Source organism: Lepisosteus oculatus, chromosome 23 (genome assembly GCF_040954835.1).
Source record: "Lepisosteus oculatus isolate fLepOcu1 chromosome 23, fLepOcu1.hap2, whole genome shotgun sequence".
In the NCBI taxonomy this organism is placed as follows: Eukaryota; Metazoa; Chordata; class Actinopteri; order Semionotiformes; family Lepisosteidae; genus Lepisosteus; species Lepisosteus oculatus.
This window is the reverse complement of record NC_090718.1, coordinates 15,350,090-15,373,947: the sequence shown is the minus strand read 5'-3', so window position 1 is coordinate 15,373,947 and position 23,858 is coordinate 15,350,090. Positions and strand designations below refer to the sequence as shown.

The following is a 23,858-nucleotide window of genomic DNA, read 5'->3' as shown; positions in this document are numbered from 1 at the left end:
CTGTGTTTAATAAGAAGACCTCTCTTCCTCTCTCGTGCTCCCTGCTGCCCTAGTAAAATCCCACCTGTCTCCTTCTCAAGGGCACTGCTGTGCTCTTTCTACCACTCTGCTCCAACACTCTCCCAGACCATCACTGCCGCTACACGCCCCTCTGCTTGTACTGCGGTATAGCACAGCAGGACTGTAGTCAGGACAGACGCCCCTGTTCCCTGCTTTCACAGGAGGGGGTGGGGCCTGGCTCTGCCTCGATCCCTTGCCCTGGCCACAAGGAAGGCCTTGCTTTCACAGGAGAAAACCCAGGCCTGCTGTGCCCTACAGCAGTCTTTAAGACCTCGGACCTGGATCTTGGTAGGATTCAGCCCGTGTCTTGCAGGAACCAAGCAGGTCTTTGAGGCTGGTGCCCAGTTTGCATCACCTGGCCTGCTCATTTCATACTGAACACCGGCCTCCACTCTGCAGGAGCAGGGCACATGGTGTACCTCTGCTGCACAAACAAGAGGAAGAGTTTCTTCCCAGACACGACAAGAGACAGCAAAGCCACACAATTACAGTATATAACACCAATGCAGCACGCAGAAATATATAACACAAAACCCGTGGGCACACTTAGCCAAAACAAGAGGACACGATTATTGTGCCTTTGGCAGAGCTCACTACTTAAGGCAAAGGAGCCTGTGAATTCCTGAGCCTCCTCCCCCTGGCCATCCGAGAGCTCCAGAGCCTGACGTGCTTCCTGGTTTGGAGACAAGGGCCGAATGTGCAGAGGTAGCCATGGAGGTCAGCGGAGGTGTCTCTGTGGTCCTGAGTACAGAGGAGAGCTTGTTTTCCCCGTCTCCCTCAGAGCTCCACTTCCTGTTTTCTGCAGGGTGTTTTGCTCTAAGCTGCGTGTGAAGGGGACTGACCTGGTGCCACGTTTCCTGCCGCCCAGCTCCTCCTCTCCCCTCCTCTCCCCTCCTGTCCTCACTCTGCAGACGCGGCTGAAGATGGCGAGAAGGTTCCCTCTCTTGCTGCTGGTGCTGGGCTCCCTGTGCCTTGCGCCAGCCTGGGGAGGCCGGCAGATGCCCAAACTGTCCGACAAGAAGATGTGTGCGGACGAAGAGTGCAGCCGTGAGTACTCCCCCGCCGCCGATCAGAGGGCAACAGACTCGTTTATTGAACCATCACATGCAATTCATGTACCTGATTGTCTATACCAGAACCAAAGTCTCTCTGATGTCTTTCTGTGGCTTTCTAGTTAACTTGAACATGAGGAGGAAACCTAGAAAATGAATCTGAATGATGTGGGATGTGTGTTAGACACACAGGTTGTGTGTTTGGCTGTGATATTCTATATTAATTGTATAGTATATTAATGTACACATACAGTGCAATGTGTATGCAGCAATGATTGGGATCTGTGTGTGTGCAGGGTGCGGTGGATTAAAGTCTATGTTCCTGTGGCTGTGCAATGGGGCCCTCAGGTGGAATTAGGAAAGTGGTGTAAGTGCATTAGGAGTGTAGGTTCAAGACAGCTGTACCCCCCAGTCCTTATGGTGTGTCTTTGAGCCTTCTGTCTGTCTGCTCTGTGTCTGTGTTTGTCGATTCCAAATCTGTTTGCCCTCTGTCAGCTCTGAGTCTGTGACTCCCAGTGTCTGTCACCTCTGATTCTGACTCCCAGCACCTATCAACTCCAAGGTTGACCCTTCCGTCTGTGTGCCTGTCTGCAGACCCCATCCTGATCGCCCGAGCTCTGGAAGACTTTTACCCCCAGGACTGTCGCTTCATCCCCATCCGCCAGGGCCAGCTCATCTACGTCTACGCCATGCTGAAGGACCGCGGAAATCTCTTCTGGGCCGGCAGTGTAAGTGCCCCCATCCCACAATGACAAACAGCAGCAGACAGACACTGTGCCTGCGAGTCGTGACAAAGGAGACCCACAAATCCCTCGGATTGTGTTTTGTGTTAAAATTGAAAATAAAAGAAAATAATCTCGTCATTCTGGGATGCGTTTTAGTGCCTTTAGTTATAGGGAAAACAATGCTTCGACAGCAGGATGGTTACATGATCAAAAAGTGCAAAAAGGCTCACATCTCAGAGGTCCATACTGCAGGTCCAAAAGAAGAGCTGGGTTCAATATCCATTTTGTCCACGGGGTGGCAGCCTTCTCCACGTTTCCCGGCAGGTTCAGGGCGAGTACTACGGAGAGCAGGAGGCCCGCCTGGGCCACTTCCCCAGCAGTGCGGTGGAGGAGACGCACGTTCTGATGCCCGCAGGCGTGGAGGTCAACACAGACGTGAGTCCACTTGAACCGGACGCACTGTCCACCACCACACTCGTCCAGGCACACTGCATGACTGACTGGGTCTGGGGATTCAGCCCGTGGTGGGTTTTGGGGTGCAGACCGGAGGTGGAGTAAGCGCTAGTTCAGCACTCGGGGTCCACTCTGAGGTACGCAGCGCTGGGAGCTGAGCTGGCGGGGACGACGAGCGCCACACACACTCCGCCGTCTTCTGAGGAGAAGCGTCTCTGAAGAAGCCAGGGCCTGTTACTGCTCCCCTCTGACTGTCCTGTTCCTCTCCCCTCTCTAGAAGTGGGACTTCTACTGCCACTGAGGCTGCGGTCCGGCCCAGCCTGTGGTCACCCGAGCGCTGGGGGAGAGGAACTTGCCTGGCGGTGTCTGTCTAACCCGGAGAGCTCCGCCTTTCGTTTGCTGTTGGGGCTGTGGTCAGCACCGCCGCTGGGCTCCAGTCTGTGTTTCGTTATGCTTAATTATTCCAGCCCTACAGGAAGTCTTGACCTAAGCCTTAAACCTGACGGCAGCCCTGTGCCTCATCCTAAAACTATATTTTAATGTACCCCATTACTTCTGAGTGAGTATACTGTATAGCATTTCATTATTCCAGCTTTAACCCTATGTAACAAGTGCAAAAGCACAGACTGCATGACAGAAATCATCTCTAATACCATACAGTACAATAGGGTATTGTATTATACCGCACTAGTATACCATGTATTTTAGAATAGAAAACAGTATATTTGATACAGTATGTTGTGTATTTGATCTTATGTTGGTCAAGCGTGGCGACAGCAGGCCAGTGGATAATATCAAATAAACTCCGACGTTTGCAATACTGCGCTTCGTTCTCTGTGTTTCATCACCCAGACGGGTTGTTTTGCTCTGGGAAACAGCAGCAGAAGCCGACAGCGGCTGCAGTAGATCCGGGTTTCAGAAAAAAAAAATCATTTTTGTCTGCGTGCTGTTCAAATCGGGCAAGTCACTACATCCGCTCCTTATCCGAAACAGCCCTGGGCTGCCCTTTTTGCTTCTTGCAAAAATCTGGGGGTTGGTTGAACGATGAGAAAATAAATACATCTAAACTGCAGCCTCATCTTAATAAATACTTCCGATTCAACCAGAAAAGCACTTCTTGAGAAATGTGAACGATTCGACACGGTCGCGCTGCAGGGCGAAACCGCAGCCGCGCGCCCGGTGTCCATGGAGACGGGCCGCAACAGGAGCGCGTCTCCCCGCTGAGGAAGAGGATCCCGCTGAGGAAGAGCGCTTGAGCCGCGCCGGGATCACTTAAACCGGTAAGTCTGTAGGGTAGCGACTTCACGTTCAGGCAATGAATGAAAGCGTGGCTGTGCGGCCCTGTCATGGTGCATTAACCGCTCGGGGCTAGCGCCGTGGTCAGCTGGGGAAATAATTAGAGCTGTCGGCTTTTCTCACTGGGAATGGGAGTCACCTATGCTGAAGTGCCCCGTCGGTAACAAAATACGATGCAAAAAGTCCCACTACACTAACGAAATCCGGGGGAGATCAGACTTGCTCCTCGTCGTCACGGTCCGGCAGTAACGCTGGCGCTGCTGCAGGGTTTCCAGTGTGCTCGTCAGCTGCAAAACTGGACAGAATCGCCTCGCTTCTGAAAACAGGAAAATCAGACAAATTCAGAGGCAAACTCGCGGTGACGCTGCGTGGGACTAACTCAGAAGGAAGAGCGAGTTGCGGGAGACCCAGTCGCGATCTCCGTGATAGCAGCTCATACGAAAGTACGATTTATCTATTATTTAGTCATGCATAATGTCGATATATTATTAAGTATTTATGACGGTTATAGGTGTTGTCGGTTATCGTAGCCTGAGGTTAGTAACCGTTGTTTGTCCTCGGAGCCGGATCGGCCTTTTTCCCAGGCGAGTGAGCAGGTTGACTGCGCTGCCGGCACCGTCTCGCCACACTGCTCGTTTAAGTGCAGCGAAGAGCGTGGGAGTTCATTGACGTGTGCTTCTGGGAAGTTACCGCAGTGACTTATTTAGTTAATCGAATTTGCCCAGTAAAGACTATGGAAGCCCGTTTCCGCCAGAGAGTAAAAATAACGCGCTATGGTAAATCAGAATTGCGACTTAGTAACTCAGAACCGCGACTTAGAAACTCAGAATTGCGACTTTATATCTCAGAATTACGACTTTATATCTCACATTTGCGACTTCGAAATATTTCATCGTCTGTCCTTTCGTTATTGTACCGGATTCGGGTTCCAGGGCTTGTGCCCTCGCCGCCCCCACCCTACTTTCTCACTGCATGGGCTTGTATTATGTACCCCTGCCGATGTTATGGATCTTGTCGGTATTGTATTTCCTTCTGTTGCTCAAATCAAGAGTTTAAAAAAAGCAATGCCCTGTTTGTTGCCGGTGATTCCTGTGTCTCCTCCCGAGGGCTGCGGGATGTCGTCGCCATGGCAGCAGCCCGACGCGCCCTCCCTCTGCGCACCGCGCGCCGCGGGCCACGGGGAGGTGTGGCGCGACTGGGACGCCGACGCCACCTTCCGGCAGTACGGCTGGCGCCGCGGCACCGGCGAGGACGCCTACTCCCCCGCCACCCTGGTGGGCAACTGGGCCGAGGAGCGCCGCGACACCCGCGCCCTGGCCCGCCGCCGGCCCCTGCCCTCCCAGGTGGGCCAAGTCTGGGCCTTACCCCCAGGGTGTGTGGCCGTGGGGGCAGGGGGCGCCACCTGGATAGTTTCTGAAAAATGTTGTTTTTAAACACCCGTACAAACCATTTCATTAAAGTTCTTTGTTTTGTAAAAAGAAAAAAGATGTAAAAAGAGAGCTATACCAGGCACGCAGTGTTCTGGACCTGAATACTATTGGCTCAACCCTGTGATTTACCGTCAGCCCTCCAGGCCAAGTTGAGAATTTTGCTCACAATCTTCCAGAGGGAAGAAAGCTCTGAGATGAGCAACCGTGTGACTGACCACTCAAAATATCCACACCTACTGTGGCGAAAGCGTTCTTTTCAGGACTGTCACAGTGCAGCCCAGAAGTCCCCGTGCTCCTCACAGCACAAGGCCCACCCCCCTCCATTCCTGGCACTCAACACACACGCCACAGGAGTTTCTCGGGGGTACCTCCCCCCGGGTTCTCAGGCTGAGCCACATCTCCTCTCTTTTGGCAGTTCGCTCACTATTTTGAGACGACGTATTCCTCCACGTATGACCGAGGCCGACAGCCCCCCCCGCGTGATCCTGGTAAGTTCCTGCTCCCTTCTCTTCAGCACCTGAGACCCCTGCCTGTAACGACCCCTTCTGGTCGCGCCCCTGAGTCTCGTCTCGGCAGCTGAGGCTGATCAGGTCATGGCTGCCTGCTGCGAGACTCAGACTCTTGGGGAAACAGGTGCTGTAGAATGTCTTTGGGGGAATTGCAGAGCCTCCAGAGATCCCCAGGGTGGGCTACGCCATAAGTGTATAGAGTTTCCTGTAGAAATTCAGTAGAATAGAGGTGTGTCCACCTATCCACTATCAGAAAACTCCCAGCATGGGTCACAGAGTGTTCATGAAGCAAGGGCACAAGGCAGGGCTGCAGCCTGGGAAGGGGCACCTGTCCTTCTCAGGTCACTCACACACACATTAAACACACAAAGACAGATACACAGTCACACAAATAGACACGTACACACATGCAGACACAGACAATCACACACACAGTCAAGTACACAAATGCAGACACACACACAGACACGTACACACACACAGACACACATAGACAGATACAGAGCCACACACACAGATAGATACACAGTAACACACACAGATATTCTTACATGCAGACACACACACGGGCTCATACACATTCTCAGTCACACACACACAGACACGTACATGCACTCACACAGATAGTCACACACACAGACACATATACACACGCAGACATGTACACACAGAATACCCAGTCACACAGACAGTCACCCACACAGACACATACACATACACACACACAGTCACACACACAGACACAATTTGGAGGCACTAAGTAATCCAGCTTTAGGGAGAACGTGCAAACTCCACACAGAAGGTGCCCCAGTGCACAGTTGAACCCAGGACCCACTGTGCTGGTGGGTGCAAGTTATGGGGTTTTCATAGTCTTCTGAAAAAGTCAGATGAGCCGACTGATTATTCTAGACAGACAATTAAGAGCTAGACTGACAATCTGAAGACCCTCTGGTGACCTGCCAGGCCTGGAGTCACACCGCCATGTTCCTCAAATGCTGACACAGGTCTCTGCTTTGCAGGTACAAAGAGGGAACCCCGCTGCTTCCCGGGACACCAGCCTGAGCTGGATCCCCTGCACACAAAGCCCGTCCCCGACTCCTGCTACCGGCACGACTTCAGAGACCCAGCCCCACACCTGCAGGCGCAGAGAGGGACGCAGGCAGGGCAGCAGAGTAATAGCTCACAGAGCTCCACCTGCTGGGGGTAAAGTGTGCAGGCTGAGTACAGTGTACCGTATATCCCGACAAACCGCAGATGTGAAAGTGGGACTAAGAGTGTGATAAAGTGAAGAGAAGCAGTTGTGCAATGTTCTTCATGTGTGCAAGTGGACTTGTGGATGGATGGTGTGGCGAAATGGGACCTTGTGGTATAATCGCAGTGAGGTCCAGTGCAGAACAGGTGTGTGTTGGGGAAACTCTGTAGCCACGCCCCCATGAAGTGTTGATGGGCATAGACTTCCTTTTCGTGTCCTCCAATAAGAAGGGTGTTGTCTGCTGCAATGTGTAGTTTAAAAGGGTTAATATAGGTTTTTCTAGCACAAACATTTTTTAATTCAGGGTTCTACGGTCCTGGTGAATTTCTGCCCTGCAGAGTTCATAAGGAGCTATAAACAGCAGGCAGACACCTTGAGTACAAGTTTACATGTAGTGATTCTGCAAGTAACCGGCCTAAATTAAGATATTGGCAACTCCTCTGGAATTAAAATTAGAACATTCTGTGAGTCTCTTCAGCCCCAGGACTGAAGACTGCTGTCCTGAGGCTGCAATATGGAGAAAACATGGGATTCAAACGCAGACAGCAGAAAAAATAAACAACAAAAGAACGAAAGAGCCACCCATGTGGTTGAAACGATTTATTCTTGAACATTTAAGAAACTCAAGTGTTAATTGAGCTCTGGCTGCTCTATATGGGGTCTCAGGAATGAAAGGTTAGGCAGCGACCACGACAAAATAGAAAATGAATAAGCAGGATCTTTTTAAACAACACTGCCCCCTCCCTGTCCACGAACCTGAACCCGACACAGGAGTGCCCGACCGCTGAGCTGAGCCGAGCCGAGCCGAGCCGAGCCGAGCCCACTCACCGGCTGCAGGAAAGAGCAGACAGCACAGACACTGCAGGGCTGTCGGACAACAGACTACAACTGAGCCCCTGCAAGGGATAAGTTGTGCACTTCTTTACATCACTGGAAGATATGCTGTTGTTCCCATCTGGTTTCCTTTCTGCTTCTACTTTTCCAGATTTTGTGGGCCCATTCTACAATAAAAGTTTTGATATCATGTTCTTGTCTCATTGGCTGTTTTCTGCCTCAAGTGGCCTTGTTTTAAGTGCCTTCTGTGTCCCAGTCACCAATACACGCAGCTGCGACACCTCTGTGTATACCTTGTGGTTATCACAGAGTGCATCTGGGCCAGTGTCCAAACCAGAGGCCTGGCTTCTACTGGGAAAACACCCACTTCCCTCTTGACCACTGCCATGTGAGCAGCGTCAAAACACACTGAAGGCAGGTGCGTTACACTTACAGCAAAGTGCTTTAATATATACAGGGAGGCATTAAAAATGCATCAAATGAGTTTTGGAATCAATAGTGTTTTGTTGCACTTTAAATGCTTTTCAGTATATACAAAAACAAGAGAATTTTATCAGAGAACCTGTCATTAACTCCTCTGTGAAGTCAGACTACTTATTCAGTCACTCCTTTGGTCTTTTTCAAGTCTGTAAGTAAAAAATTCAGCAACCATTTTCCAGACAACTGCTGCGGTAAACCTAATGCCTCAGCCTTTGAGCTGGGTGGAGCGGGGATTTTCCTGAAGCCGATACCTGCGTTCTTGACTGGGATTTGCCAACACCCCTGCAGTGTAACTGCCCTTCAGGTACAAGGTACCTGACTGTACAAGAACACAGGATCTGGTTCACACTCTCAGAGAGGCAATGGTCCCCACAGCTCCAGCTACAAACTGCTCTGGAGCGCTCCTGTGCTCTGTCACGGGGCTCGCTTCTGCACATAAACCCTGCCCACTTAAGGGCATGGCGTTTCTACACGCACAAGTTCCCTAAGATTGTCCTACTTCCTTGAACTGTTTTTGTGTCTTTGAGGCACGATCAGTAGCTGACTTCACAGAGGCTCGTCTGTCACTCTGTGGACCTTTTCCCCCTTCCTCAAGGGACTGACTGGTCCAGCTGCACCAGGGCCCTGCACTCAGTGTGCCTTTGTCTGCTCCTTCCCTTGCTCATTCAGCTGTTCTGCAGCGTGTTTGATTTTACTCAGCAAGCTAGGAGGACAGAGGCCCTGATGTAGCAGCGAATTCCATGAGCCCACCCTTTCTGAGTAATGGAGGATGAGTGGGGTCCTATCCCCTGCCTGTAAATGCAGGGGGGGGCTCTCTTCACTTCCCGTGGCTCAGCGGGTGCCGGGGTCGAGGAAGACGGGGCGGTGGTGGTGGGGTGGCAGTGGCGAGGAGCCAGGGAGGGCGAAGGGGCGGGGGAGAAGGAAGTCTACTTCTTCTGCGGCGCAGCCCCAGCGGGCTTGTCGTCGCGGGTGATGGGGATGGTGCGCTCGGCCACTTCGGACAGGTTGCGCGTGGCGCTGATCGTCAGCACGCCATCGGCGGACAGCGAGGAGGTGATGGAGCCCGGCTCGACCCCTCCTGGGATCCTGTACTTCCTGTGGAACTCCCGAGACACATAGCCGTGCTCATCCTGCCGAAGGGAAAGACACAAGGCACGCTGGAGGGCAGGCTGGACCCCGGGAGACTGCAGGAGGGGAGCAGAGAAAGAGAGAGTGGAGAGGGGAGGGCCAGGGAGACAGGGCAGGAGCCGGGAGGAGGCAGGAGAAAAGGGGGATGGAGAGGCAGGGAGGGAGGGTGTTCCCCTACCTGGCGGTCCTCGTGCTTCCCACGGATCTCGATGAAGTCGCCGTTGACCTTGACGGACAGCTCCTCGGGGGAGAAGTGCTTGACGTCCAGGTGGATTGCGAACCTGTCCTTGTCCAGACGCATCTGCCGGCCAGGAGGAAGCAGGGTCAGCACACAAAAACACACCTGTGCAGCCTGGGCTGCTCACATGCACACAGGTCAGCATCCCCGTCACAGGGCAGGGCATTGAGCCATCAGGTGTGCCTCATTATTAAACAGAAGGATTCATACAGGTATCTGTTTCTTTCTCTTAGAGCCACAAGCTGACAAAGCGCCTCTTAAGTGTGACCAATTCCAGCTTTAGCAGGTTAATTCCAAGAGGTATTTTAGGGCTGGTTTTCTAGGCGGCTGAAGGTTACAGACGAGCGCTCTGCAGTCTGAAAGAGCAGCTCTGACCCTGGGAGTCAGCTGAGTGGGGGAGTGGGCAGTTTGCACTGCGCTCTGAGATTCCTCCCATGGGTCACATTGTGACACCTCGCAGCGAACACAGAGGGCATGGTGCTGGGCTGAGCTGGCTGCAGGCAGCGGGAAGCAATTCTAAACATTCAGAGGCCAACATGTGCACGCGCCCGCCGACGGACTTAAAGGAACAGCTCACATCATCTGTGCTGTACTGGTTTCATGTCCGAACTGTTGGAGTCACTTTCTTTGTCGAGTGAGTGTTTCATCAAACTACAGGGTTTTTTGTCTTAAACTAACAGGGCTCAGGTATTTGAGCTGGTGATCGTTTTATGAGGAATAAAGTTTTAACATGCTACCAAGAAAATGTTGCCACAGTAGGGAGGGACTCGCGTGACACAGAGGGAACCTCATCACGGGATCCCCAGGAATCGGAGCAGGTCAGGACACTGAGCCCCAGGACTCATGTGTGAGAGAGCCAGAGACACCCCACCGTTTCCTCCCTGACTTCAGTGCCCACGTCAACGCCAGCACCCAGCCCCCCACAGCAGAGCAGCAGCTCCTGTTTCACTGCGCTTGATCCTAGTGCTGGTGACGCTGTGGATACGACGTCTCAATATCTGCTGCGCTCTTCCCTGCTGTCACATTCCTGGCCATCCTGCTCTCACAGACAAAAACACCCCCTTCCAAGCCTTTTCTCTCCCACCTCAAGGATTTCAAGCCTTGGTCTCCATATCCCACAAGCCCTTGGTCTCAATATGTCATACGTGCAACGGTTTAGTTTAGTAAAGACTTAGCAAAATATTAAGGTTTTCACAGCTAGTTTTGAAAACATTCCTCTGTAGGAAAGAAGCTATAGGTCCTGCAGCAAACCTGTGAAAAGTCAGAGATTGTCTCTTTTGTCTTCTGGAGAATTCTGGAGCTTTGGCTCTGGAAGGTTAGTCGACGGTCAACCCGCAACAGGCCCGGCCCTCACCTCTGACAGGCCGCCGTCCATCCAGCTGGCACCGCGGAAGGAGGCCCGGGGCCAGTACATCAGGGGGAAGGGGGCGAGCAGCTCGCTCTCTGGGATGTGCTCCCCGAAGTTCTGCTCAAAGATCCGGACGGGGAACAACGAGGAGAAGAGGGGGCGGCGAAACCAGGGGCGCTGGATGGCGATGTCCATGCTGGCTGGGCTGGGCGCACTCTGTGCCTGCTGCTGCCGTGCCGCTCCTGCTGTGCCTCTGGCCCTCAGCTCACTTATATAGCCGCCCCACCAGCCTGTGCCAGCCTGCCACCCTCCTCTTGAACTTTCTGGAACGGTGATGTAAACCGTCTCCCCCGCTCGCCCTCTCCCCCTGCAAGTGCCAGTCCGTGTGTGTTTACGTGATTACTGGCAGTCCGATTTCATTCAGGCAAGCGGCCCTGCGATTGTTCTGGGGGATTTTAAATAGTGCTGATGCCCCCGTGCGCGCAGCGCTGGAAAGTCTCCTTTTGTGCTGGTGCGCGGTTTTCTGTGTGTGCCTGCACGGCCAGCGCCAGGACCCGGCTCGTCTGTCAGACGGGTTTCGGTTTTTGGCGCGCACTCCTCGGGCTTGGCCTCTCTTCCTCCGGCTGCCCCGCGTGCCGGTGGGATTATTTCCGCCGCGCTCCGGTGCCCCTCTCCCCCGCCTGCCCTGACTCCTGTTTGTCCAGGGAGGCTCCAGGCCGGATCAAAGGCTCTGGTGGGTGTGTTTGCCCAGGCGCAGGCAGGGCACCCTGTGTGCAGAGTCAAGCCCCGGGATAAACCACCCCTGGCAGCCCAGCGCAGGCTGCCTCTGCTCCAGGACACAGCACCAGCCTTTGCAGGTCCTTCATTCATTTATTTAGTCAGCTTCTCCACTCAAGATGTCCTTTATGTGTGCAGGTATTAAACTCTCTATCAAAGCTGTTCTTCACAGTATGGTGATGAGTGCTTTTCACAGCTACCTCTCATACTTGAGAAATTCTACAACAGCAAATTTGCGAGACATTTCTGATCTTCCCTATAGAGTACGTGCCTGTGGATATGCTTTGATAAGCACCACCTAATGCTGCACAGTAGCTGTACTGTACTTCACTACTCTGTACTGTCACCACAGTCAACCACAATGCACTTTTATTAGGGCATCAATGGAGGGTAAGAGGATCTACTAGCGGGTGGCACTGTGGCCTCACAGATCTCGAGTCGGGTTTGTGTCCAACTTTAGGGAATCAGTCTGTGTGGAGTCTGCATGCCCCCCCGTGCTTGAGCTTGATTGGCTACTTTAAATTGTTTCGTCCCTGGTTCCCATGAAGAAGGGAACTAAGCACCTCTATTCCATTCTGAACCCCCTGCTCAGATTTTGGACAATATTTCGGCCAATACTTATGTTAACACCTCTCTGGATGTGTAGACTGGACAGTAGGCCACTTCAGCCCGCAACAGCTGCTAACAGCAGTAGCAGCCATCAGCAGAGCAGCAATAACAACACTGTAGAGCTCTGTGGAGTTCTGGAGACCTGCAGGGGCCTGTTGACGGATCACCAAACACTCAGCTCCCAGAATGCTGGACTGTTAGCATCCCCTGGTGTGTCAGTCAGAGCCACAATCACTGTAAGAGCCCCGCCACATTATTCTAGGAAAGGCAAACAGAATTCAAAATGAACAAAAAAGCACTCGGGACTTCCTTCACCTGGGACCTGCTGTAGTCAAGAGAATTATCATCCAACCATGAAAGAAGTGGGATTTGACCTGATCATTGTCGCTATTGTTAACGTGCCTACACCTGGTGACATCATTTAGTCACTGAGTCTGACACCCCTGCACTTCTAAGGCCTTCTCCTTCAGAAGATACGAGCTGCTGTGATACTGTACACATTCACTAGCCTCCTAGAGCTTCCTGGACCTGACAGAACTCTTGCCTAGACCCCTGGACACCCTGTAGTGCCCAAAATAAGTACACTCCATCACCAGGAGGGGCCCCAGCACTGACATCACACTTGATATGTACAGGAACCACAGAAGACAGGAGTGCAGCCCTGGGCAGGTCAATACTCACAACAGGTATGATACACATAAAGAAATATTGCACAGTTCATATCATATGCATATGAGAAAGACACAGCTTTCACTTTGAACTTTTCATGTAAATGAATCACGCAGAGGCAAACTGCTGCTGTCGTGACTTTGCTCCGCTGTGCACAAAAGGCGTCGCCCCCCCGCCCTCACCCAGAGAAACATCAGAAGAGCAGCCTGTTAATCAGCCGCTCGACTTCCCCCCTGCCCCAGGGCGATGCCAGACTTGGCAAGGCCTGGGGCAGAGCTCAATAGCCGTCTTGTAAACAGGGCAGAGACAGGCGGTGTCGGCTGGAGACAGGCTGGAGTTCGGCGTCCTCTCGGACGTCCGCGGCAGTGTGGGGCTCCACCCGCGGACCCCGCAGGGTCAGCTAGGTGATATATAATATCCTCTGAGAGCTGTGGGCTTATTCTTAGGTCCAGGAATGGGGGGAGATGTATTTCCTTACACTTTCTCTACCGGGAGGGTTCAGCTTTTCATTCCACTCGCAACCTTGTCGTTCGAAGGGCCGTATTCAGCAGAGTGCTGACAGTACCAGGCTGGTAACATCATCACAGTTCCCACAGCTCCACACAAAGCCAGGTCCCACTGTGGCCTGCAGTGCTTCTCCCAGTCGTGACGTACTGCAGTAAGTGCAAAATTATTCCACGCATTTCTAATCCTTCAAATAAATCGTCCCAGGCTGCTCTTGGTGAGATGTAATATCCCGTCTCGGAATCGCAGACAAGAGCCCTGCCAGCCGGTCTGTCCAGGCAGGACTGGCCTGTCCCTGTGGGCCATTTTAAACTGATCCATCAGAGATCCCAGTGGCGTATTTGTCTCTGGATTTATTTGTAGTTATGATGTCTCCTTTGGAGTGTCTGTGACCGGGCTATTTCTGGCCTCTTTATCAGCCCCATGCAAACACAGGCACACAGTCACTCTCTCTCTCCCCGACTCTCTCTGCAGACCCTGCCAGTCGTTTCCGCGAGGAACTGAGCCGCCGTGCCCTCGCAGCTCGCTGGGATGTCGGAGCGCACCGTTCCTCACGCGTACCCCATGAGTGTGGAGTACGAGATGGCGTCTCCCTGCCGCATCTACGACCAGAACTTCGGGGAAGGTAAGGCCTCCCGCTGTGCTGGGCTCGTGATCGTGCGTCGGGTCGGCGTGTGTGCGGTGGAACCATGGAACTGCACAAGTCAACAGCGCCCTGTCCTGGTGGAACTGGACGCTTTTCTTCAGAGTGAAAGAAGGAACACAGAGGGGCTATTAAACAGCTGGGCACACAGAGGGGCTTCACAACAGCTGGGCACACAGAGGGGCTTCACAACCTTTTCTGTTCCTGCACAAAACTTAAATCTCCATCCATTCTGAGCAAAAACAAATTCACCAAGAACCGACCCACAAGAAGAAGGAACACAAATGATCTGATCTAGCGCGCTGGTCTGTGGTCACTGGGCTCTGGGTTCAAATCTGCAGTCGCTGATGGTCTGGGTTCAAGTCCACAAAGTGCGGAAGCAGGGCAGTGCGGTGGCTCTGTGGCTGAGGAGCTGTGCCTGTGGCTGGAAGGTTGCTGGTTCGAATCCTGTGACCAGTGGAGGAATCCTACTCCGTTGGGCCCCCGAGCGAGGCCCTTAACCCCAACTGCTCTAGGGGTGCTGTATAAATGGCTGTGCTCCGACCCCAAGCTTCTCTCCCTGTCTGTGTGTCTCATGGAGAGCAAGCTGGAGTATGCGAAAAGACAAATTCCTAATACAAAAAACTGTATAGGGTGAAAAAAGTGATCTTATCTTAAACATTTTACTAAATGACTGTAGCTTGTATGAGGCTATTAAATTGGATTAGATTCTTGCCAAAAGCTTAAAAAGCTCTTAAAACTGTACCAGGGTATTGAAGGCCTGTATGTGGGCATGATAGATAACTGGACATTACTTGAAAGTTGCATGTGATGAGGTAAGGATGCAGGCAGGCAGGCTCACGGGCTCCGAGTCTCAGTCGGATTGCCCCTTGGAGCTGGCGAGGTGCTGACGTGAGAGGGAAGTGACAGATCGACCTGCCCCTGACCTCTCCTGCTGTCGGGGGCCCAGGCAGAGCTGTCACGGACATCGCCCTCCCATGAGCCGCACCAGCCTCGTTCCTCAAGAGGCCGAAGAGGCATGTGTGCAGAGCACCCCCTGGTGGTAGAAGCTGTGAACTTCGGCTTGTCTCTCGCCTAACTTCCTTTAGACTCTTGGAGAGAGTTTCCCTTTGTTTTGGCCTCCTGCTCTGTGGCAGCGGAGCATGAAGGAGTAAAAGGCTGAGAGGGAAATAAAAACAGACGTCTGGCGGCGGAGGGGAATTCCCCGGCCCAGCCCGAAAATAAACTGCCCTCCTACAACCCTGGAGGTCTTGGGAACAGAGCAGCCAGCCTGGCAGCACATTGACACCCCTATCAAAAGACACGCAGGGCTGCCTTTGTTCAGCCTGTTTCTCGCCGGCGAATCCAGACTCCAGAGGAGGAGTAGAAGCTGAGGGATCGCGCTGGTCACCCCAGGGTCAGCCGGATTGAAACCCTGGCTTGACAGGGGCCTCACCTGCTCCCCGCGACCGACCCATCCCCCCAAAGACAGGGGCTTGCATCTGCCCCAGTGTGGGTCTCAGGTTCCGAACCCGTCCTCTGCGGGGGACGAGGAAGTCTCGTCGTGCCAAAGGGAATGGAATTTGTGAGAAATGTATTGACTGTATTAAAATAACATATTAAAATCAATACATTAAGTGCACACCATGACTTTCCTTTGTAATGGCTCTGAAGCAGGCCTGCAAAATAGCATCAGAGCCTTTGTGCTTGGCAGGTGGTTTACTCTGGTAAAAGAGACATGTCCCTGACCAGTGTCGTCTGTGAACGTTTAGAAAAAGGATCTGCTACAAGCGAAGAGACATTGTACACAGCCTTACAGAGGCGCATTGCCAGCGTCCTGACTCTGTTATTACACAAATAATTGCACATACACCATACTCAATTGTAAATCCTTTATTACGAGAATGATTTTTTCTTGTTTATTGCCAACAAACAGTGTGCAACATGGCAGCAGCTATGTCACCCTGCAGCTCCCAGCTCCCAGCTCCCAGGTTGAGCCTGGCCTGCCGAAGCTGCTCTCTCTCGCCCCCAGGCCTGTCGCCTCAGGACGTCCTGGCCCCCACCCTGTACCACGGCTACTACATCCGCCCGCGGCTCAACAAGCAGCTGGAGCGGGGCTTCTCGCAGGTGGACAGCGGCGACGACTGGTTCCGCGTGCTGCTGGACGTGTGCCAGTTCACGCCGGACGAGATCGCGGTCCGCACCGTGGACAACCTGCTGGAGGTGAGCGGTCAACACGCCCAGCGGCTGGACCAGCACGGCTTCGTCAGCCGCCAGTTCAGCCGCACCTACATCCTGCCGCTGGGCGTCGACCCGCTCCTGGTGCAGGTCACCCTCTCCCACGACGGCGTCCTGTGCGCCGAGGCGCCCCGGAAGGCTGCGGATGTCAAGCCCACCGTCCGCGAGCTCCAAGTCCGAGTGGAGGGCGGGGAGAAGCAGCACAAGGAGGCGGGGAAGAGCACGTGAACCCCTCCCACACTGGCAGGGCTGGGCGGGGCTGGGCGGGGCTGGGGAGGGGCTGGGGAGGGGCTGGGCGGGGCTGGGCGGGGCTGGGGAGGGGCTAGGTGAGGCTGGGTGTGCCTGGGGCGGGGTTGAGTGTGGTTGGGGAGGGGCTAGGCGAGGCTGGGTGTGGCTGGGGCCGGGTTGGGGTGTGGTAGGGCGGGGTAGGTGTGGTTGGGGCAGGGCTATGCGAGGCTGGGTGTGGCTGGGGCAGGGCTGGAGAACCTGCAGTCCTGCTGGAGGCCTGGGGTGTTGGCAAGCCTGCTGATATTTCTAGGATGTCTAATCACTCAAGCTGTGCATCATGTTCTTTGAAAGGAGGCGTGTGTTTTATTTCCTGATGAGCAGACTCCAGTGTGGGTGTGTAATAGCCCTCAGGGCTGTGTTGTGTCCTGGATAGGAAAGCATGCCTGAGAAGTTGGCAGCGGATGTTGTATTATTGCATTACATTAATAAATCTATTATTCTTACAAAATGACAACAGGAAACTCTTATTTGTCAATAGGAAGAACCACTTGTTATGCATGAATGTGTTTGACTAGTTAATAGGGTAATCTTTATAGTACCCTTCACCAGTTAAAGACATGTATTTCCCTCCATCAAAAAATAAACTCAGCTGTGAAGTGGAAATAATGACTGGGCAGCTGCTGAAAAAAGCCTCTCATCTCCTGGTCTGAATCACTATCCACTGATCAGACCAGACTCACTGCCCACTGATCAGACCAGACTCACTGCCCACTGATCAGACCAGACTCACTGCCCACTGATCAGACCAGACTCACTGCCCACTGATCAGACCAGACTCACTGTCCACTGATCTGGCCTCATGTGCACCTGCAGAAATGTAGTGCTCCTCTGAGCCACACTAGCAGGGGCTCATTCAGAGTACTGTGTAAACTGTGGTCACAGCATTACAAAAAAGAACACTCCTGCTCTGGAATCAATCACATACATTTGTAGGCTGAAGGGAATGTTTTACAATGGCAGGCCAAAAATTAACATTTTTTAAATCTTTAAACACAGAAGACTATGAGTGGAAGCAGATTTAGGCGATTATCCAAGTTTTTACTAGAATTTTCAACAACTTCATACCTACCAATGCCCAGGTGTGTCTGATTCAACACCCCCCTGCCATTACGCCATATTCAGCTACCATCTTGGCTCAAGGCTATACCATGGTCTGAGCCAAGATGGTGGCTTCCCCATAGGGAGTTCACTATGAGAAAGGCACAGTGTGAAAAAGACAGTGCCTTATGAGTGTGTGGAAAAGGCTCTTAGTCTTTCATATCTCCAGCAGTGACATAAACGCACCCAAAGTGGAAACACATCCGAGGAGGAGAACAACAGCCAACAGAGAAGGAAGGAGAAGTCTCAGACCACTGTGTATTGTTGCTGTGTGGAAACTGCGCTCCTTGGACCAAATTCTGTGCACTCTGCAGACTATCCCTAAGCAGGCAACTCAGCCTGGCGAAGACAGGAAAAGAAGAGAAGCTGATTCGACCTTTTTGATTTGACCTTTAGGTGCTGGGGTAGCTGATTTATATAGAAAGACCAGGAAGAATCCAGCCAAGACATTTACTGTAGTCTGACCGTGTCATAACAGTGTTTTGGCCTTGTGCACATACCCTACAGCTGAGCAGGCTGGGAGAGAGAGAGAGAGGTCTTCTCTGACCCTGAGGAAAAACGGGCTGTTCATAAGTCACTCATTAGCCTAAGAGAGAAAAAAAAAACTTTTCGTGAGAAAAAACAAGACCTAACTGGGAAAGTAGCTGTTTTTATTCACAAGTTCCCAAAATAACTTCCCACCCAACTGAAGATTTAAAAAACGCCACTGTGGTCGGTTCTTATTTTGCTTTTTTTTTTCAGGGTATCATTAAACAACAGCCTTCTGTTTCGATAAACACTAATGTCATGTCGCCAGGGGGTGATTTCGGTGTGGTATTTAAAAAGACTTCACGGCTTTAGTGCTGTGCTTATCTTGACCGCAGGGGGGCGCTGTTAGCATGCCAGAGCGCTGCACCTGTGCGGGAATGTGTCGTGACTTTCAAGAACTGGGAACAAGGAAACGGAATAACTCCGACCTCTTTTGAGTCAGACCTTAAAAAGCATGAATTGTTATGGGAAACCGTATTACCAAAGGAGTGGATAAGTAAGTTTCACGTTTTAACTCTCTTTTTTCCCGACTGTTTTTTTTTTGGAGGAGAGTTTTGGCACCTGCTAGGTGTTGTGTGAGAAACCTGCGTCGCCCTTTTCAACCAACAAACCGGGGCTGTTCCGCCGTGTTTCTCTCAGCGCTGCTTGTTGACACAGCTGTTGTTTCCGAGAGCCGTGTTGGTTTCCTGGATACATCTTTTTTACTTACATTAAACACATGGTAAAGTAAAAATAACAACAACAACAAAAAACGTCGGGCTGAGAATTAGAAGCGTAGTTGTAAAACAAAACGCGACGAACGTTTTGAGTTTCTTCGTGAGTACCGAGAAGCTCCGTGGTGCGGGAGTGGTCGTAACTCCTAGCGCTGACCTGAAGTCGGCGATGCTCGACGGCGCTCTGGGGGTGAACTAGCTGTGTGTGACTACAGGCCAGTAGCCCAGTTAAACAGAGTCGACGGAGTTAAGCAGCTCCCTTCGCGTGTGCGTTTCGGTGGTGGGAGCTGGGTGTTGTTACACGGGCCCGCAGAAGAAGCCCTTTCTCGCAGTGAATCTCATTCTTCCCAGCGACGCTGTGATATTCTGCTCTTGGCTGGACCTCCCCACCTGTCGGCCGGGCCGATCAGAACAGGTACCAGAAGAGCTCTCTTACCGTCCCTGTAACATGTCGGTGATCCAGACAGCCTGCAGCCGGATGTGAATGCTGAACAATTTCATCGTCCGTCGTCAATCTGTTTTGGATAACTCTGGACTACCGATTGATTCAATGATATGTTTCTGTTGCATTTTAGGCGGGGGCTGAAGTCTCCAAATAAAAAAGATCAAAAGAAAGGTGAGTTTTTTTTGTTTTAAGGAAATTGTGTGGCACAGTCATCTTGCAGTATTCAGGAAGAAAGATGTGCCTAACTGGGGACGGAGCTGCAGAAATCGCTGCCCAAGGCTGGCCAGAGGCTCAGCACTCCCAGGTCTGACTGAAGCAGCGGGCCCTGGAGGAGTTACCTAGCAAGGGGGTGAAGAAGCCCACAGAGCAGCACCCTGCTGCAGGTGTGTCAGGTGCAAGGCCTGTCCTGGAGAGTAGGAGACACAGCAGCACAGCTTTGACAAACACTCATGTGTTCCTCCAGGTAGAAGCAGCTTTAAACCAGTGGTATGTCTTTGTGGCACATAGACACTGAAGGGCAGAGAGTTTGATGACATCACTGGTGCTGATGGGTAGAGTGGCCTCTGATGTCACTGGTGCTCAAGGACAGAGCACGATGAAGATGAGCTTTTTATCCAACAAGCCAGGCTGCATCTGTGCCATTATCCACAGGTGCAAATCATGTCATATTTGTGTATTTTCCGTTTCCCTTACAGATGGAAAGGCTGACCTCTCACAACAGGTTTGGTAACAAGTGTCCCTCATCTGCCATTGGCTTCCTGAACTGCACGCCCTGGTGGTTCTTCATTTCCACAGCCTTTTCTTTGTCTTCTTTGTGTAATGCAACGCTTTCGTGTGCGGCAGTGTGGAGCTGTGTTCAGGGTCATTGACTCATAACAGGAAGGGTTTGGGTTCGAATCCCTGAGACACTGCGGTTGTACCTTTAACTGTACTCCACCTAAATTGCTCCAGAAAAATACCCAGCTTTATAAATGGGTGCAAATTATGGGGATAAAAGTATCCATGTGGTAGAAGTGATACACTACTCTATTACTGGTGATTTACTCTATTACTCTCTGTTTCTCTGCTCCTGGGGTATTTTCTGTCCTTTCTGTCCTGTCAGTAGATTAGGAGCCTCAGCATTGCACGCTGAAGCTGTACCTCTGCATTTACGGAGTCGGCCACTGTGTGGCGCTGTTGGCATTAGAAGTCTTTGTAAGGACTCAACACCGTGTTCTCAGAACGAATCCAGTTCTCCTTCAGGTTACTTACAAGTTCTTAAAAATAATCCCTAAAATTTGGGAGGTTTTATTGCTTTCTCTGAAAATGGAGTGGCAAGAAAAATGGAATTATTGATTGGACTTTAAATTGTGGTGATTTTTCCCTAGATTTTCTGCTGTGTGTTCGTGTGGGCCTGTGCCCTCCTCTCACTGCCAGTAACTTGTTCTTGCTTGTCTTTAGTTTCCTGCTTGCTTATCAGTGTTTCAAGACCCCCTCAGTCTCCATATCTGTGTTCTGGTGTGTAGTGGAGAGTTGAGCTGGGGGCTACTTGCCCCTTCTGTAACGCAGCACGACTCCCCCCTCTGTCCCGAGCAGGAAGAAGCCCACATGTACGACGCGGTGGCTGAGATGCCGATCTACTCCGTGGTGAACAAGCGCCGCAAGGCCGGGGGGCAGAGGCAGGAGGAGCTGCACTACGCCGAGATCCAGGTGCTGCAGGGGCCCCCCTCCTCCAGCAGGGGGAGCAGCGCGCCGGCGCTCCGGCAGAGCAGCAGCACGGAGTACGCCACCATAGACTTCCAGCCGCCCCCGCCCCCGCCCCACGGCCCCCCCCGCAAGGCGTCCGGCCCCCCGCGGGCCGCCAGCGCCAGAGCCAGGACTGCCGCCAAGCCCGCGGAAATCCGCATCCCCTCCGGCACGGTGAAGAGACCCGCCCCCAGGCCCCAGCCGCGGAAGGGCACGCTGGTGTAGCGCCCAGGCCGTCCCAGCTCCCACTTTCCCCCGGCTGTGCGCGCCAGGCCAGGCCTCTCCGGGCTCCCGCTGCGCCGCGCCGTGATTGTCGCCTGCTCCAGCTCCCCCCGGTGGTGGTGGAGGGGAGCGCAGCCCTGATCCGGGCAGAGGCGCTCGTGCCCGCAGGGTCCTCCTCCGATCGGCCTGCAGCTGGGGCGGGGAGTCCAGGGGCCCTTGGGAGGCGCCGAGTGGGTCCGAGCCAGGCAGCCCTTGCAGGTGAGCTGAAGCACACGGACACGGAGGGAGGCCACCGGGCCCGTCGTGCTCGTCCGATTGCGGGTGGCTGGGTGAGGATCTTGTCCAGCCTCGCGAGCAGGAGCGGACAGCCGATCTCCGTTTCGCTGCTGGCAGACTGCGTCTCTGCCCTCTGTCCTCACGCTCTTGGTACAGCGCAGTGGAGTGTGTCGCGTGCCGCGCTCTGAGGCCCGGCAGACGGGTCGCGGTGCTTTGAGGACACCTGCCTGACGGAGAGGGTGGCAGGCGTGACGCAGGCAGGGGGCTGACGTGGAGACGCACCCCTCTGGGACACACAACAGCTGGCCGTATGCTGACTCTTGGAGTCAGGATACTGCCTCCTGTTGGGGCGGGGGGGGTCCATGCGGGACTGGGGCAGTGGGGCAGAACCGGACTGGCAGGAGACTGGTGCCAGAAACAAGAGCTAAAGGGCTCCCATGCTTCATCTGGCGTGCTGAGGCCCGAGTGAGCCGGAAATTTGGGTCCACTTAATAAAGCTGGAAGTTTGTACAGTACGTAGTGGTGATCCCACCTATTTAACATGATCGCATTCTTATTACTGCAACACAGATTTAAAACTAAACAAGAAGTCAGCTGTCATGACATTGAAGGCCTAATAGAATACTGCTGCATATTGTAATTCGGAGAACAGAAGGCCGTCGTTTACACAAAGAGTTGTGGGGGGTTGGAACACGTCGACCAGCCATGAAGTCAAAGTTCTAAAAAGTGCCGGTTGAGTTCAGTCAGTTCCCTTCCTGTCACTAATCAAATCAAGGTTAAAAACAGTCTTTGGTTGGTGGTTGTGTCTTTCTGGAGAGGCAGCTTGTGTTGCTTGTGTGCTGCTTCATGGACTACCCAGTATCTGTGAGGCTCATTCCAAAATAACATAAAGACAGTTTCGTGCCTGAGTGTGCTTGGAAAATGAACAAGGACTCATCTAGGTTGCCTTTACAGCATTAAAATCGCTCCACTGGGATGGAAGACAAGAAATTTAGAGCCCAGTCCAGACTGGAGGAGACACCAGCTTCAAGGTCTTTTATCAGAAATATCCGTCAGTCTGTTTCAAGTTAAAAAGTTTAACTTCTACAATTGTTTCTGTTTGAAATTGTGTAAATAGATCAGGGGATTTTGTGTAATTGTTAATAAAAGGAAGGGCAGTGTTTGAGTACAGTGGTCTTTTTGCACCGCCGAAAGACCCAACAGAATGATTACAATAGAAGAATGTCACTGTGCTTTAATTTTTAATTATTTTTTAAATGATTTGTATGTGTTTCTTTGCTATAAAATACTATAAAATGCTATAAAATGTCAACAGCCTTGAGTTACATTTTTCTTCTCCTAAAAGTGTCTGCTCTGCTACTTTGGACATTAATATGTTGATATATCTTGCCAGCACCTATATCACCCTGCAGCTCCCAGCTGGCAGCCCCACTGGAGCTCAGCAGTGTGAGCCTGACCAGTACCTGGATGGGAGACTCCTGGGAGAGCTGAGGCTGCTGCTGGAAGAGGTGTCAGTGGGGCCAGCAGGGGGCGCTCACCCTGTGGTCTGTGTGGGTCCTCATGCCCCAGTATAGTGACGGGGACACTATACTGTAAAAAGGCACCCATCCCTGGTCTTTACCCATCTTAACTTCCTAATAATCCCCATCTCTGAACTGGCCTCATCACTCTGCTCTCCTCCCCACTGAGAGCTGGTGTGTGGGGAGAGGACTGGAGCATCATCCAGGTGGGGGTACACACTGGTGGGGGTGGAGGGGATCCCCATGACCTGTAAAGAGCTCTGAGTGGAGGGTCCAGAAAAGAGCTATAGGAGTGTGAGGAACTGGTTGCAGGAAAGACTCGACAGACCGGGGAACTTGAGGATAAGAAAACTGGCTTCATATATTTAGTGCGCAATGTGTAGCGTACTGTACGTGATGAGATTTGTAAAGTCCAAGGGCTTGAAGAACTCCTGCGGTCTTGTTTTTATAGGCTCGGGGAGAGAGCTGCGTCTGTGCGGACAGCAGGGGGATAAGTAAATCTGCTCCCTTTTACTCCAGAAAGAAGCCCGGGTTATCCTTCTACTTCAATCACAGCCGCCACCGGGCCTCGATGAGTTCTTACACCTCTCAGTCCTGCGCAGATTTCAGCTTTTCACACCCCTTTGCCGGGTCTTTCCCGAGGACACTTTCTCACCTCCTCTGTCTTTTGTTCCCCCGCGCTCCGTATCGCCGCTTACAAACTCGGATTCGAAGAGCTGGGATTGGCATGACTGACGGGGGACGGTGTTGCCGAGGCAGAGGCAATTAACACAACGTCTCCAGTGCAAACATACCGCTCTCTGCTCCTTCCTCACACAC

At 52.5% G+C, this 23,858-nt stretch overlaps 5 protein-coding genes across 8 annotated transcripts; 4 read left to right on the top strand and 1 right to left on the bottom strand.

Moving 5' to 3' along the window:
* Positions 1 to 939: 939 nt before the first annotated feature.
* mia (MIA SH3 domain containing) lies at positions 940 to 3,110 on the top strand. Its single transcript, XM_015337585.2, has 4 exons — positions 940 to 1,107; positions 1,707 to 1,840; positions 2,162 to 2,272; positions 2,568 to 3,110. The coding sequence occupies exons 1-4, from the start codon at positions 984 to 986 to the stop codon at positions 2,589 to 2,591; spliced, it is 393 nt and encodes a 130-aa protein (XP_015193071.2). The 5' UTR covers positions 940 to 983; the 3' UTR covers positions 2,592 to 3,110.
* Positions 3,111 to 3,206: 96 nt separating this feature from the next.
* Positions 3,207 to 7,803, top strand: cfap68 (cilia and flagella associated protein 68). 3 transcript variants are annotated; one of them, XM_069182970.1, is made up of 5 exons: positions 3,207 to 3,570; positions 4,693 to 4,929; positions 5,432 to 5,504; positions 6,545 to 6,728; positions 7,549 to 7,803. In XM_069182970.1, exons 2-5 carry the CDS (start codon positions 4,702 to 4,704, stop codon positions 7,568 to 7,570), a joined length of 507 nt encoding a protein of 168 aa, XP_069039071.1. In that variant the 5' UTR covers positions 3,207 to 3,570; positions 4,693 to 4,701; the 3' UTR covers positions 7,571 to 7,803. The 3 variants fall into 3 exon arrangements, with proteins under 3 accessions (XP_069039071.1, XP_069039069.1, XP_069039070.1); XM_069182968.1 differs by having other exon boundaries at positions 4,693 to 4,958; XM_069182969.1 differs by lacking the exon at positions 3,207 to 3,570 and adding an exon at positions 3,587 to 4,029 and having other exon boundaries at positions 4,693 to 4,958.
* On the bottom strand, positions 7,363 to 11,157 carry cryabb (crystallin, alpha B, b). Its single transcript, XM_006642147.3, has 3 exons — positions 10,812 to 11,157; positions 9,398 to 9,520; positions 7,363 to 9,221 (listed from the first exon to the last, which is right to left on the bottom strand). The coding sequence occupies exons 1-3, from the start codon at positions 10,998 to 11,000 to the stop codon at positions 9,018 to 9,020; spliced, it is 516 nt and encodes a 171-aa protein (XP_006642210.1). The 5' UTR covers positions 11,001 to 11,157; the 3' UTR covers positions 7,363 to 9,017.
* Positions 11,158 to 13,324: 2,167 nt separating this feature from the next.
* On the top strand, positions 13,325 to 16,503 carry hspb2 (heat shock protein, alpha-crystallin-related, b2). 2 transcript variants are annotated; one of them, XM_069182971.1, is made up of 3 exons: positions 13,325 to 13,518; positions 13,839 to 13,989; positions 16,019 to 16,503. In XM_069182971.1, the coding sequence occupies exons 2-3, from the start codon at positions 13,896 to 13,898 to the stop codon at positions 16,450 to 16,452; spliced, it is 528 nt and encodes a 175-aa protein (XP_069039072.1). In that variant the 5' UTR covers positions 13,325 to 13,518; positions 13,839 to 13,895; the 3' UTR covers positions 16,453 to 16,503. The 2 variants fall into 2 exon arrangements, with proteins under 2 accessions (XP_069039072.1, XP_006642259.1); XM_006642196.3 differs by lacking the exon at positions 13,325 to 13,518 and having other exon boundaries at positions 13,787 to 13,989.
* Positions 16,504 to 18,473: 1,970 nt separating this feature from the next.
* On the top strand, positions 18,474 to 22,831 carry LOC107075602 (uncharacterized). The gene is made up of 4 exons (XM_015337337.2): positions 18,474 to 18,634; positions 19,427 to 19,467; positions 19,992 to 20,017; positions 20,872 to 22,831. The coding sequence occupies exons 1-4, from the start codon at positions 18,603 to 18,605 to the stop codon at positions 21,244 to 21,246; spliced, it is 474 nt and encodes a 157-aa protein (XP_015192823.1). The 5' UTR covers positions 18,474 to 18,602; the 3' UTR covers positions 21,247 to 22,831.
* The last annotated feature ends 1,027 nt before the right edge of the window (positions 22,832 to 23,858 follow it).

What these genes read in the sequence shown, in the direction of transcription:
- cryabb (XM_006642147.3), bottom strand. Translation starts at nt 11,000, where the DNA reads ATGGACATCGCCATCCAGCGCCCCTGGTTTCGCCGCCCCCTCTTCTCC. An exon ending in TGGACGGCGGCCTGTCAGAG is followed by an intron (nt 9,521 to 10,811) that starts GTGAGGGCCGGG and finishes CCTGGCCGGCAG; the next exon opens with ATGCGTCTGGACAAGGACAG. An exon ending in GGAAGCACGAGGACCGCCAG is followed by an intron (nt 9,222 to 9,397) that starts GTAGGGGAACAC and finishes TCCCTTCGGCAG; the next exon opens with GATGAGCACGGCTATGTGTC.
- hspb2 (XM_069182971.1), top strand. Translation starts at nt 13,896, where the DNA reads ATGTCGGAGCGCACCGTTCCTCACGCGTACCCCATGAGTGTGGAGTAC. An exon ending in CGACCAGAACTTCGGGGAAG is followed by an intron (nt 13,990 to 16,018) that starts GTAAGGCCTCCC and finishes TCTCGCCCCCAG; the next exon opens with GCCTGTCGCCTCAGGACGTC.
- cfap68 (XM_069182968.1), top strand. Translation starts at nt 4,702, where the DNA reads ATGTCGTCGCCATGGCAGCAGCCCGACGCGCCCTCCCTCTGCGCACCG. An exon ending in GTCTGGGCCTTACCCCCAGG is followed by an intron (nt 4,959 to 5,431) that starts GTGTGTGGCCGT and finishes CTCTTTTGGCAG; the next exon opens with TTCGCTCACTATTTTGAGAC. An exon ending in GCCCCCCCCGCGTGATCCTG is followed by an intron (nt 5,505 to 6,544) that starts GTAAGTTCCTGC and finishes TCTGCTTTGCAG; the next exon opens with GTACAAAGAGGGAACCCCGC.
- mia (XM_015337585.2), top strand. Translation starts at nt 984, where the DNA reads ATGGCGAGAAGGTTCCCTCTCTTGCTGCTGGTGCTGGGCTCCCTGTGC. An exon ending in TGCGGACGAAGAGTGCAGCC is followed by an intron (nt 1,108 to 1,706) that starts GTGAGTACTCCC and finishes GCCTGTCTGCAG; the next exon opens with ACCCCATCCTGATCGCCCGA. An exon ending in ATCTCTTCTGGGCCGGCAGT is followed by an intron (nt 1,841 to 2,161) that starts GTAAGTGCCCCC and finishes GTTTCCCGGCAG; the next exon opens with GTTCAGGGCGAGTACTACGG.
- LOC107075602 (XM_015337337.2), top strand. Translation starts at nt 18,603, where the DNA reads ATGGGAAACCGTATTACCAAAGGAGTGGATAA. An exon ending in ATTACCAAAGGAGTGGATAA is followed by an intron (nt 18,635 to 19,426) that starts GTAAGTTTCACG and finishes GTTGCATTTTAG; the next exon opens with GCGGGGGCTGAAGTCTCCAA. An exon ending in AGGCTGACCTCTCACAACAG is followed by an intron (nt 20,018 to 20,871) that starts GTTTGGTAACAA and finishes TGTCCCGAGCAG; the next exon opens with GAAGAAGCCCACATGTACGA.